Source organism: Pelecanus crispus, chromosome 8 (assembly GCF_030463565.1).
Source record: "Pelecanus crispus isolate bPelCri1 chromosome 8, bPelCri1.pri, whole genome shotgun sequence".
In the NCBI taxonomy this organism is placed as follows: domain Eukaryota; kingdom Metazoa; phylum Chordata; class Aves; order Pelecaniformes; family Pelecanidae; genus Pelecanus; species Pelecanus crispus.
The window spans coordinates 37,535,750-37,549,016 of NC_134650.1; the positions used below are offsets into that span (position 1 = coordinate 37,535,750).

Genomic DNA, 13,267 nt, shown 5'->3' on the forward strand with positions numbered 1-13,267 from the left:
CCCAGCTTGTTCAGGTGTAAGATCTCAAAACTCTCAATAGCCACACAAATTTACTCAATAAATGTACCGTACTGAACTTCAGGCTGCTCTATCAGTGTTTCCTCTGCTTTCAGTCTAACCCAGCACAGCACACTGGTTCATGTGCATGTCTAAGGAAATAAATTAACTGGTGCCTGGAATAAAATTTAACACTGTACAAAGCCATATATTTAACCAACTCGGGCAAATAGGCCTAAAATAACAAGAAGAAAGAAAATAATGCATTACTGGAGGCTTACCGAACCTTGGGATTATATAAATTGAATGTTGCAGTGTGAACTGGATGGTGTTTTCTGATACCATTGAAAAGCTAGAGGTTGAAGAAAAACAGTACACATAATTAGGGTTTAGGGGAGCATTTGGTTATTCTCATAAGTAACCCAGACCAGCTGAATGCTGACACGGCCATGAGAACAGGCAGTAAAACCTGGAGCTTGGCTAAGAGGGCAGAAAGGTTTTTAACTGAATTTGGTGGGGACTTGCTAAGTCCAGTTTTATTTAATATCTCCACAGTTAATTCAGAAATAAACGGCACGTTAATTAAATTTGCAACTAAATTAGCAAGTTAGAAGATCAGACCGAGGTGCAGCTGTGGAGAGCAAATCTCGCCGTGTTGCATGAACCCGCAACCCAAAGCAAGCGGCGCGGGGCGCAGCTGGAAGCACCAGCACCGCGGGCGGCGGCGGGGGAGCAAAGCTGCCCCTTCCCATCGCCGAGGTGGGCGCGCACCTTCCCCAGCCAGGCTGAGGGCTCTCGCATCCTGCTGCCCGGCCAGAAACGTTGGGGTGGGGTGGTGGTGCTGGAAGGAGGGAGGCAGCGAGGCTGCGGGTGCGGCATTCGCCAGCAGTGCTTGGTTTGGTGGGCTCATTATCCACGGCGGGGGGAAGCCCTGCCCTGGTCACAGCGAGGGGCACGGCGGGGATTGCGTAGCCGAGTCGAAGTGAAATCCAGCAGGCTGCGGGATAGTCTCTCTGGGAAATGGAGGAGTCCTCACTGGCAGGGTTATTTAAGACTTGACTTTGAAACACGAGACACTCTGCAGTTGGGAACAATGCTGCACTGTCAGAGAGATGGACTCAATTACTTAATAGGTCGTTGCTGTCTGTCTCCTGCGATTTTCCTTTCAAGAACATATATTCAGCTGGGTTATTTCTCATGGGAAGACAAAGCGTTCTGAGAGAAGCCAGGCATTTGAAGGGGAGAGGCAGGAGGAACGGCAGCCAGGCAGATGCCTGGTTTGCTTTCTGCAGAGCATGCTCCTCAGGACATGGAAAAAGCTGGAGTGATGTAGCTGATGTGGTATTTTGGTCCTGTAGCCAGCTGATCCCCTGGTCTCGTAGGTCTCACTTCCTTTTCTTTGCTCACAAAAGATTTGCCACATTGCTTTCTTCTGCCAGACTCTGATCCCCAGGACTACTGGTGGTGGGACTGTGGTCCCACAGGCAGCGCTGCAGATGCTGCACGGGCCATTGGTTGCTGGTTTGCCAAAGCATTCAGCATTGGAGGGCCACTTACCCAACTGACAGGTCCATGCAGCTCATCTCAGCCTAGCACGGAAAGGCTTTGATGGCATTTGATCAAAATGACAGCCAAGCTGGAGGAAAAGCTCATGGCCGGGAACCCACCTCCGAGTAACCATTCGGTTCTCTGTTAGCAGGACATGGTGGACAGGGATGTATAACAGAGCTGGTGACGCATGTTCCCACCAAAATTACTCTGCCAGCCCGTGGTGTGAGCGTTTCGTAGGCACTTTCCTTGTCGGGGTCATGGGCCTAATTTGCAGCCCGAGGCAGCGCAAGGTTAGCCCTAGGGCAGCTGCAGGGCGCTCGCTGTTGGTGTGTAGCCCCTGTCTGCATGTGCACACGCGCTTCGCGTGTGCGAGCCTGCGGGTGCACACACGTGTCCAAGGCACCTATCTTTGTGCGCTTGTTTGTCACCAAATTAAGATACTGTGTTACCTTATGCACATTGAATTGATGCAGCTAAATTGGCTGGATGTTCTTAAGCCATGAGGATGTAATGAGATTTTGTCTCTTTGCCCATTTCTTTTTCTTTTCTTTTTTCAGAATAAGTCGTCTGTTTAACGGCACAGAGCCTATTGTCTTGGACAGTTTAAAACAACATTATTTCATTGATCGAGATGGTGAAATTTTCAGATATATATTAAGCTTCCTAAGGACATCTAAGCTACTCCTCCCAGATGACTTTAAGGTAAGGAAAGCTGTAGTCTGCAATCCATTTTTTCCTCCCATTCTGTCATTTGGTTTGGTGCAGGTTGGTTCATGTGCTTGACCTAAACACACTTAACTAAATGTTACTGTTTATTGTTAGGATTTTTAGTACTTATGTATTACACCAGGGATGCTGTTATTTAATAAATGGACCAATGGTTGTCATGGATACCATAAAAAAGTTAAACAGTGAAGCTTATTGCTAAGTCAGTTTTTCTAAACTAATTGTATTTTCTCACATTTTTAGCTTATTTATCAGGGTATAACGACAATTAAGAAGCAACATCAGCAGCTAGCACTTACCAGGGCTTAATGCTCAGAATCTGAAAGAAACGTTTTAAATTTGATACTTGGAGGACTTAAATTCTGTACCTCTTTTTCTTGTTGGTATAGAAAAGAAACACCCTTAAACAAGCCCATGAGGGTTTGTGTTAGATATAGCCAATGCAGATACTTTGATTGCAGGAAGTAATTTTTTACACAATTTATGAATGCCAAAATATTCTTGGGAGATGGAATTTACAGAGGGCTTTTTAAGGAGCAGTACGTGTTCTCTGTGAAATAATGGCACTGGTTGTTGCTTTGCAAATCCTGATTGTTTAAACACTGTCCTCCTAGCCTTATATTATTTGGCTTTGCACTTACGAAACTTGCAGCATTGTCATCCTTATGTATGAAAATTAGAAGACAAAAGTGTCCAAACTGTAGATGACAAGATTCAACAAAAGCACTAACTCCAGGATGAAATGATGGATAAATTGGGATGGCAACAGGGATCTGCTCAGAGTTAGAGGATGTGGAGCATTGGTGGAGAGGAAAGTTCCCACGCCGTGCAGTAGGATTTCATTTTGCATGTTGGACTAGGTAGGCAAGATAATTTGGCCAGTCATTACCGAGTCGGTCCAGATTTGTAGTTGCTGTGGCGGCTTTAGCTTTGGAGTACAGCTGATCCCCCTGCTGCAAACCGTTCCTCAGCCATTCTTGCCTAAGTTAATGAGTATAATCGTATTTGACCCTGGCATGGGAGTGTTTACAGTTAATGTTGAACAGATGCGCTGTGCGATGGGAGCACACATCTAGTCCCAAGGTAGGGAGAAGTTTTGGCGTTCGTGGGCAGTTCTGGAGCTCCAGCCCAGAAGCACTGTCCTGAGCACTGGTCCTTCTGGGGAGCGGTGGGCACGTCAGGGAGGCTGGCCTGCAGGTTGGGGTGCCGTGAAGCAGGGCGAGAGCCAGAGCACCAAGGGCTGGATGTGAGAAAAGCTTTTTACAGAGAAATGAGAGAAGATGCACAGGTAGGAGTGAAGCTAAAGAACCAGACCAGTTCTGTGGATTGTAAGAGAGGTGGATGGAGAAGCGGCACAGGTGAGATGCCAGAGAGATGCTTTAGTGGCAGCATTTTGGACAATCTGGTGGGACAAGAAGGTGTGAGAAGAGAGGGTAGAAGAGATGTAGTTCGACCTGATCATGGCCTCTGCTGGCATCCAGATTTCAGAGGTGCTGTGAAACAAAACCAGCAGGATTCGGTAAGAGCCTGGAGGTGAGAATGCCAGTGGATGCCAAGGACTTGTCTGCGCAGCAAGCCGCTGGCAGGACTGGGAGAGACTTGGGAGAGCCGGCGCTGTGCCCGGGCTCAGTCCGTTGTTCCAGACCATCTCTTTGCATAGGGTTAACTGTATTTTAGTTAGTTCCTCCCTGGGAGAGCTTTAGAGCAAACCCCAGGCTAATGAGGGCTCAAGAACAAAGCAAAGTATTGCTAGGTAGGGAGTAACTAAATAAAAATGCATAGAAGAATGTGCTGCAAAGCTATATTAAAACTGCATTGTAAACGGATTTGACTTCACAGAAATCGTGTAATTTTACCAGCATGATTAAAGTGACAGAAGACAATAATCAAAGGCAGCAAATGGAATCACTTGGTGTTTCTAAATGCAAAACTCTATTTAAGGTATAAAACCTGACAGGTTTTCCAGTGAGACTTGCATTAAATGTTCTTTATGTCAAACAAAGCATTATCAAGTGTTTTGAATATTTATTAGTTTTTACCCCTTAATTTAATCAAGCAGTTTATTAGCCTCAAGGTTTAGCCAAGTTGCTTTTCAACTTGAATTGCTGCTCAGATGGTTATTTTGGAAAGTTTGGAATGTTAGTACCACACCAGCGTTATTGTGTTTGCTATTTAAGTGTTGTTTTCAGACTAAGTTAACACTGAAATGCAGAGAAAGTGGGGTATGTGTTCCTAGGCTAGCGATTCTTTATTATCAAGTCTGACTGGTGTGTTTACAGTGAATATTAATTACACTTCCAACTACTAATAAGCCAAACTTGAAAGTGTTTAGTATCTGTCAGGTTGCCCTGCTGAAAGCAACACTCTAATAGTACATACAATTTTCCTGGGTTTGGGGGATTTTAAGCCACATGAAACATGCTTAGAAATTACTGTGAGTTGTTTGGCTCGGTTCTCCTTCGCAGCCGGCCTGTGCCGAGAGCGCCGATGGCGAGCAGCCTGGAGCTCCTTACAGCTCCCTCTTCCTGCACCGGTTCAGAGTCCCATGCGTGGGACCACGACACCTTGAACAACAAACGTCCTCGAGCAGAGCGTGGAGCCACCCCCCCCCCCCGGTCTGCCACGCTGCCAGGTTAGGGGGTGGCTGGTGCAGGAGCTGCCCCTCCTCTGCAGCCCATGCGTTCTCTGCCTTGATCCCCCCGCTCTCGGAGGTGTTTCCCCAGGACATTTATGAGCAGCATCCGTCCCCTTCACTGCCAATACGTAACTTCATGCAAAACCAGGACCCATCATACCTACTTATTTGAGAGTCACTCCCTGCTTAGAGATCGTCAAACGAAAATAGACACAGGCAAGGTGTATATTATTACTGCATCTTAAGGAGGGGAGGAGCACAAATGCACAGGACATCTGGATTCGTATGGATTACAGAGGTCACCTGTAGCACCGGAACCACAGGGCCGGCACACTAATTTATTAATATCATTTTAAAATTAGTGCTCTTGCGTCTAATTTTAAGCGCTCTCAGACTGACCTTAGCAAATGGCACAGTTGTCATCATAGAAGTGAGCAGCTTTCTCTCGTAGCCAGGAGTCAGATCTTCACAACACTAAGATATAAAAGAAACACTGAGTCAGGATGGCAGTTTGTTGTTTTGCGTATCAAAGAATAACAAGTGAAAAATGGGTAGAAAGAGCCGTTTCAGCCTGTTCAGGAGTCAACATTAGGTACAAAAATAAAGGACCTCTTTAATACTGAGAGAACGGCATCAGGTTGACGGGAGACATGGTTTTACAGTTTCTGTTGGCTGTCTCCGCCTGTAGTTAGCAGATCTTTACTGACCCACTGGCACTGATGTTGAAACAACAGCACAACCGGCCTTGCAGTCACACGTACACTTCCCATCTCCTCTCCAGGAAGATGTCACCCTTGTCAGAGATGACTGCAGAATTGAGCCAACGTGAAATCCACCAGAAAAAAAGCTTTTCTACCGAATCATGAGCAGAAAATTATTTTGTGAAAGGCAAAAAGCTGCATCTCTGAAAGATCTGTTTACCTTTCCCATGAGATCTAAATGTTGTCCAGAAGTTGTGGATGGAGAAAGGCTGTGTGCATCCCACCTGGCTATCTGCTCTCTTTCCCAGGTGACCTGACAGAACTTCCCCACTAGTTCCTACAACAGCCACAAGAAGTTGAAGGCTCATGGTAGCTCGTGAAGGCTTTCTGTGGTGCTTTACAGCAAAATTAGAGGTTGGACTGTCCATCTCCCCTTTCAGTCCAGCAAGGAACACCCTGCTTATGAGCAGGCGCCTTGGCTGGTGGGAATCACCTTCAGAGTAAAGCGATTTTCCTTGGCTAAACACAAGCAGCTCCATTAGCTACCATACACAGTGCTTGACTCTGGGCTGTGCTGCCACAAGGTACAGTGCTGTTAAGGAGTTGGGAAGGTAGGGAAATAATCATTAGAAGAAATAGGAGATGCATCATCAGTCCTGCAAGACAAGGAACCCCTGGATACTGTACAAAATCTGCTGTGGGACGCTGCCTGCTGCTCAGCAACACTGCGCTGATGCCAGGGCTGGAGCCTCCGTGAGAGGGAGGGTTCAGTATGTGTATGTATTTATCAGAACCCGTACCAGGCTGCTCTGAGGCTGAGTTTCAGCGAAACTGTGTGCACTTGCCACTGCTTTAGGCAGTTAACACCCTGTAGCTACTCCAGTGCCTGTTGCAGCGAAATGTGCCTCTTGTGGATAGGTATAGGAAGATTCGTGTCTGCATCTGTCTTTGGTAACTTATCAAAATGAGCGGCATGGAACTGTTTTCTTGCAGCTCCTGTGGCACCTCCCTGGCAAGGTTCCTTGTGGGTTGAATTCTTCTACTTCATATTTCATGTTAAACTTTTGCAAATCATCAGGGTAGGATTTTATATCTGCAGTGCAAGGGTGGAAATACCTATGTCAGTATTACCTGGGCATCCTGAGTATCCTGTGTAGACAATCCAGAGCTGGGCATCGCTTCCAGTCCGGTTGCAGCTGCACAGTACTCCAAATGGTGTATAAAAACCTGCATGAGAAGATCATGTACTTGGTGATGTGTTGAGTCCATTACCCTGCGCAAGCACAGGCTGTAGAGAACCGGACCCCCACACTGTGAGCCATTCATTCTTTGTTCCTGGTTTTACAAAATCCTCTTCCCTCCCTAAACACATTGTCAAATTCCATGGCGGTGCCCGAGTCACTCAGTGCAGAAACGCCAGATTTCCTGTTACAGGAGCCAGAGCAGGTCAGGGCGGTGGGGCAGGCTGTGCTGGTGGTGGCTGGTCTAGGGCAGCGTGCAGTATGCAGAGTGGGGGGGCATGGAAGGTGTCCCTTCCCAGCACTGTCACTGGTGGACAGCCATGAATTTCCTCTTGCCTTTCCTAGCAGAAGACATTTTTTATCCCCTCTGCTTGTTACAGCGTAACAAATTCCCTTTATTGCCACTGCCTGATAACAGGCAGGTGCCCAGACTCCCTACGCCGCACGTGCATGTTGCCTCTTTGCACCAGCATGCCTTATGGTCCCTGCGTCTGTTACAAACCCCTTCCTCCAGGTGCAAAACCCTTTCCAGCGTATTTGTGCTCAACCCAAGTGTGGAATGGACATGGAGATGAGAGTCTTATTTTAAAAACTAACCCAAGCACCTTGGCTTAACTGAGGCAGTTTATGACTGGGTGCGTCCCACTGAGCACATGATGCTCCAGCACACAGCTCTGGTTTCCACACGACTGTCTGAAGCGTGGCCGTATCGTTCTGGGAGCAGTAGTGGAAGAGATGTGTCATCTGAAAACTGGTTGTCTTACCACAAAATGGTATCAGAATATAAAATTTATCTTGTTTATTTAGGACAGCTGATGGCTAGCAGGAGTCACTAAAGAGCTGCAGTTGCTGCGGTGGGCTAATAGCTGGCTGTGGGGGAGGTAGAGGTGGTGTGATCCTGGTTTTGTGTGCTTTATGGCATTGCTGTTTTGGCCTGGGAGTGCTGGACCAGTGAACTCCCATGATTCAGGATACTGTCAGCGTAGTCCAAAGCCCAGTGAAGTCAGTCGAGAACGCTCTCACGAACGTAATGGGCTTTGCATCCAGCCTCAGGAGCACTGTATCTCTCTACTTTCAGAAATGAAGGACCGGTTTTTATGTGGCTGTACCACCTCTTCCGGGTTTTACTGTTGAGTTTTCTTAGCACATATTCAATTGATTGACCTTACAAATAATATGTTATTTTACAGTGACCATGAACACAGATATTCTAAAACTGGTTTTTCAGGACCTATTGAAAACAGTAGGAGATTTTTCATTACCTTCACTAAGCACTGGATGCTCCTGTTCACTCTACAGCGTTACCTCACATTTTTCCTTAGCATTGCATGTTTTCCTTTGCTCAAAAAAGAGTACATGGGACCAGCAGATGCCCAGCAAATGTTTGATATCCCCCTGCACACACCTCTCTAATAACTGCAGTTAAGTAGTGGACTGTGTTGCTCCAGCATCCCGCACGAAGTAGTTTGGGGCAGGGGTTGTTCTTTAATTTAGGCCACTAATCCCCATAGGTTTAAATCAATCCCATGCTCAGTAACCAGGGAGCTTCACCAGTGGACACAGAAAAGCAGTAGTGGTTCAGGAGAGTGCTGATTTTGGGGAGCGGGAGGAAATACCTTCCATCAGGGGACGAGGCTTCTTTAATCTTCCTGTTGTTTTTCATCTTCTGTCTCCTTCCCATGAGCGGTTTTTGTAGCCCGTATTTCTTTCCACTTGCTCTTATCACTCTTTTCTCTCTTTCTATGGTCCTTTTTTCCTCCTTTAGTGGTGCGCATATTGTCCCAGCCTTAACAGACATCAAAGAGGTGTAAAGGATCGGATGGCCCTTTTGTGATGTGATAACCTTGCCGGTGTCACTGTGAATACTCATACATCTCCAGGCTGTAGGCAGCCCTGGGGTGAAGGAGCCCCTCTCCACTACCGGAGGTGGGTCTGTGGTGCCAAATTTGAACACAGCTGTCTGCTTTGGTTCAATAATATCCTGCAGTAGCAGATTTACAGGTTAATTCCAAGCTGCTATGAAAAGTCGCACCTTTTTGTGCTGCATGTTCATTGGCCTTTGATTCCCATCTTCCCCGAGTCCTGGAGCAGCAGCGCTGCTGTTATTTTTCATGTAATTTTGGTGCCCATTTCTTGATTACTTCTTGTCATGCCCTTCTTTCCAGCCTAAATGGTTCCAGTCATTTCACTCTTGTGATTTTTTTATTTCATTCCTTGCAGTGGTGGAGAGCTGGCCTTTATGTCCAGGTGTTGACCTACAGCATACTCCACAAAAGCCATGTAGCGTACCTGCGGTGCAGCATTTCCATCTGTAAACAGGTGTAAGAGCCAGGAAACCAAACGGCAGGTCTTTGGAGAGAGGAGCTGGTGCTGTGCTCTTGTTGCTCCTCTTCCTTTTGAGAGGCTGAAGGAGGTGGGGGGGCCGGTGTAAGCGAACCATCCCTGGGTGCTTCCCCCTCCCTTTCCTCTCTGGCTTGGTGTGGTGGGCACTGCTGCCTCCTCGGGTCTGGGGGGGCTGCTGACACCCTTTGCCTTAACATACTGTCATGCATTGAAGCTGACGTGGGAAGATCTGTTGGAAATCTGATGAAAAGTTATTAATGAGGATGTGCAGAAGACATCTCAATCAACGAGCTGGGAATTGGATCAAATTGGAATTTGAATTGCCCAAAGCCCAAGCAGGGTGATGGACAAATGGCTGGGAACAACTGTTTCTTTTAAGTTGGAGTGCACAGCTGAGCTTCCAGTCAGTGGGATAGTCACTACCTCTGTATAATTTACCAAGCTCCAAAGTACACTTTAAATACATGAATAATGATGAAACACAGGGAGCAGCTGAGCTGCTGCAGCTGAATTTCAGAGTCAGCAAAGACAGGTGAGAAGTGAAGCTGAACTGACATCTCAGTCTCGTAACATGTGTGCGAGAGGTGACAGTGAAGCCTGAGCTCTCCTGTTGTAAGATCAGAAGTGAATATCTGAGGCCAAGAGTGAAGATTAGGGCTCAGGACACCTCCTCTTACATCAGCAGGCTTTGCTTATTGCAGCCAGTTATTTTGATTTCTTAATCCAAAAGTAAATCCTTCTGGCATTGAGTTTGTGGGATAATAAATGAAAGAATAATTCAGTGCAATGGGAACTTCATGGTCAGCTCAAATAGATTCAACACTAACACCATGTGGTTTTCTGTGTAGGTGTCAGATGAAGACAAAGTATGTGGATACCTGTTGCCTTTGCACTCTTGCTGACAATACATAAGCCTAAGTAGGTCAAACAGGAACAATACTAATTTTTAAAAAAGAACTATAAGCATTTCTAGTTTCTCTCTCTCCCTCTCTTTTTTTTTTCCCCAGGACTTTAATCTTTTATATGAAGAAGCAAAGTATTACCAGCTGCAGCCAATGATTAAGGAACTTGAGCGATGGAAACAAGAGAAGGAACAAAGGAAACATTTCCAGCCTTGTGACTGCTTGGTTGTAAGGGTGACTCCAGATCTGGGGGAAAGAATTGCATTGAGCGGGGAGAAAGCTTTAATAGAAGAGATCTTCCCGGAGACTGGGGACGTCATGTGCAACTCCGTAAACGCAGGCTGGAACCAGGACCCTACCCACGTTATTAGGTTTCCTTTGAACGGATACTGCCGGTTGAATTCAGTGCAGGTAATAGCCTTTCGGAGCTGGCTCATCTATTTGCTGGGGTGGTTTTTTATTATTTCTAGTTCAACTATATGCAAATTATTTGCTTCTGCCCAATTACCTTCAGTGCTTATACTGCAAGGAGACATTTTCTGCCTGGTGAGATCACAGTCTTTCAGGTTTTCCTAAGTCTAAGCAGAAAAACAGATTTAGATTTTGTGTATGTTAGTGCCATGCTGGTCTTATAATGGTGTTATACTGATAAATGCTAATTTTTTCATCAATGTATAGCCTGCAGCAGTTTTTTTTTTTTTTTTCCTCCAAAGTGCCCCAAGGAAGAAAGAGAGAGTTCCAAAAACTACAAAAAAAAAATCTCCACACCATTTTATAGAAAATGCAACAATGTGTAAATGCATAATTTATGTCTCACTCATAATTAAATGATGGTGCCTGCGGGATGGACTTAAAAAAATTGATCTCTGCACTTTTTTTTTTTCAAAAGGATGTTCTATAAAAATTGCCCAGAGTATTTTAAACAAAATGTATTTCATTTTATACTCAGAGTTTTGACATTAGGTTTAAAATTAAACATATGAAACAAAAGAAGATAACTGGACAGATAGGTGGATAGCAGCAGAAATAAGTATGTGGCTCGTGTTTAGGCGGCAGCCTTGTGGGCAAGAAATGCCATTTCACAAGGGATCACCGCCACCGTGGCCAAAGCTTTGGCGTTGTAGCTGTCCTTGGGCTGCAGAGAAGGAACGGTGTTGGTGATGCTGTTAACTTCTGCCTTAATTAACAAGGGCAAAACAGAGCTCTTGGTTTTTGCATGTACGCCTTTAAAATACGCTGCAAATACTTGTATTATAGGACTATAGGGGAATATTTCCAAAGTTACCGTCCTCTGCAGAGGTGCTCACTGGGCTGTGGGGGGATGCCTTAGTCGTCTTGATAAACTTCCCTGTGGGCAAATACCCACAGAAGAGCTGGCCTGTGGGACAGGCTGGCCGGACAGGTTGGGGAGGGAGGCGTAATAGCAAGGGAGGGCAAGAACCTAGAGCCCTTGCTTACCTGTGGCGTTGCTGCACAGCAAGCTGAGGCGCCCTCCGTCTCCCAGGCTGCCAGCCGACAACATTTCCTGGAGACCTGCGGTTACCAGGCTATGTCAAGGTGGATGGAGTAGTTTTAACTACGTGCGTTTGGCACTGACACCTCCCTCCTTGCGGCAGCGTTCCCTGGTACACCGTGCACCACTGGACGCTTTTGTCTGAAACCGTTCTAAACCCAGCTATTTTCGGTGATTTTTTTGGTTCAAGACTCCCAAGTGTTTTATTTGGTTGAACTTTAACAGTCCGATGCCTGTGGTTAATTTTGCACCGTCCTTAGCAATTTCACGTTTGGCAAGGTTTAGAGTGGGCTGCCCCGAAAACAGAAGGCTGGAGCTGGATCGGAGGCAGGTCTGTTTGCTGGCAGTGGGAACAGTGATGAATTCATCGCTGTGCTGGGTGGAGAAGGGAGCAGCTGCAGTTTAGCTCAGGTAAGTGCATAGGGAAGCGTGTTCAGGTCTCAGCCACGCTGTCCATGCGATACAGTTAGATGCATGCAAGAAATTAGAATAACTGAAATAATAAAGGGTGACTGCGAGCCACTGACAGGCTCAGCACTGCAGGCAGCCAGTCAAAGCATGGGATTCCCACATGGCTTAGCGCTTGGCTCTATTTTATCCAAAGAGGCATACTGGTAGGAAACATGTGCTTGTAGTAGAAGCTACAATGCTTTTTATTACAAATGCTAATTATTGTTATTATTTGAATGTGTTTTGAATTCAGCCAAAATTCAGACAGAATCAAAGAGTCTCTTCGCAGGTTCATGTTGTGAAAAAAAAAAATTCTGCTAAAGAGTCTACAGTCTAAATAATATTATTAAATTACATCATTTTACTAAATTACACCATTTTACTATATAATTAATAGAAAGTTTTTTCAAACACTTTCTGGAAAATGATGCATTTCTGAGACCAAAGGCTGATGAAATCAGCAGCTAATTATCACTGGCTCTGATGGACTCGCATAGGCACTGCCCTTCCCAGGACTTTTTGGCAAAACAGTATTACATCAGAAGTTGGAATTACAGTGAAGTAAATGCACAGATTTAAGAGAGATCAGTTAGAAGGGGTAGTGGCTGGAAGAACAGAATGATTTCCAAAGAATTGCAGAGAGTGACGCGGTAAGTCTGCCTGCTGTTTGCCGAGATGCATGACTTTTATCTCCCTGTGCCCTGCTGAATGTATTTGGTAGCACAACTGCAATACTTAAAAATTCTTTGGATCTTTGGAAAATATTTTCATTAAATGTTTTGTGTCAAGAGCTGTGCATATAAAACAAAGAATGTCAACATTGAGTAGGTAGTGGCAGCCAAAAAAAATACAGTAGCTCTTAATTTAACGCCCATTTGTAATTACATATAGGTACAGAGTTTTCTTAAGACTGACACTGTTTTTTCAACTCCTCGCGACAGGTTCTGGTGAGATATGTGAGCCTACCTTAGAGAAAAATCTGTGGTGCTTGTATATGTGGAACATTGAGTCTTCATAATTAAGAATGTATTCCTTAGTATTCTGCAAAATTTAAATGAAATGCAATAAGTGAAAGGATCATGTTTCTATTAGGAAAACCTTCCAACAAAATCAGATGTGCTCAGCATACTGGAAGACAGGGTATATTAAATCCTAGCACAAATACTCTATTTAATATTGTGTGTGTGTCTCCCTATATGTAGCAGAGT

General features: G+C 45.4%; 1 protein-coding gene across 1 annotated transcript in view; it reads left to right on the forward strand.

Annotated features, from left to right (window-relative positions):
* Positions 1-13,267, forward strand: part of KCTD15 (potassium channel tetramerization domain containing 15) — a 38,535-nt gene that overhangs the window by 22,483 nt on the left and 2,785 nt on the right. Inside the window, exons 3-4 of the mRNA XM_075715726.1 lie at positions 2,106-2,250; positions 10,202-10,507. Of these exons, the coding sequence (XP_075571841.1) occupies positions 2,106-2,250; positions 10,202-10,507 (451 nt within the window). The remainder of the gene's footprint in view (positions 1-2,105; positions 2,251-10,201; positions 10,508-13,267) is intronic.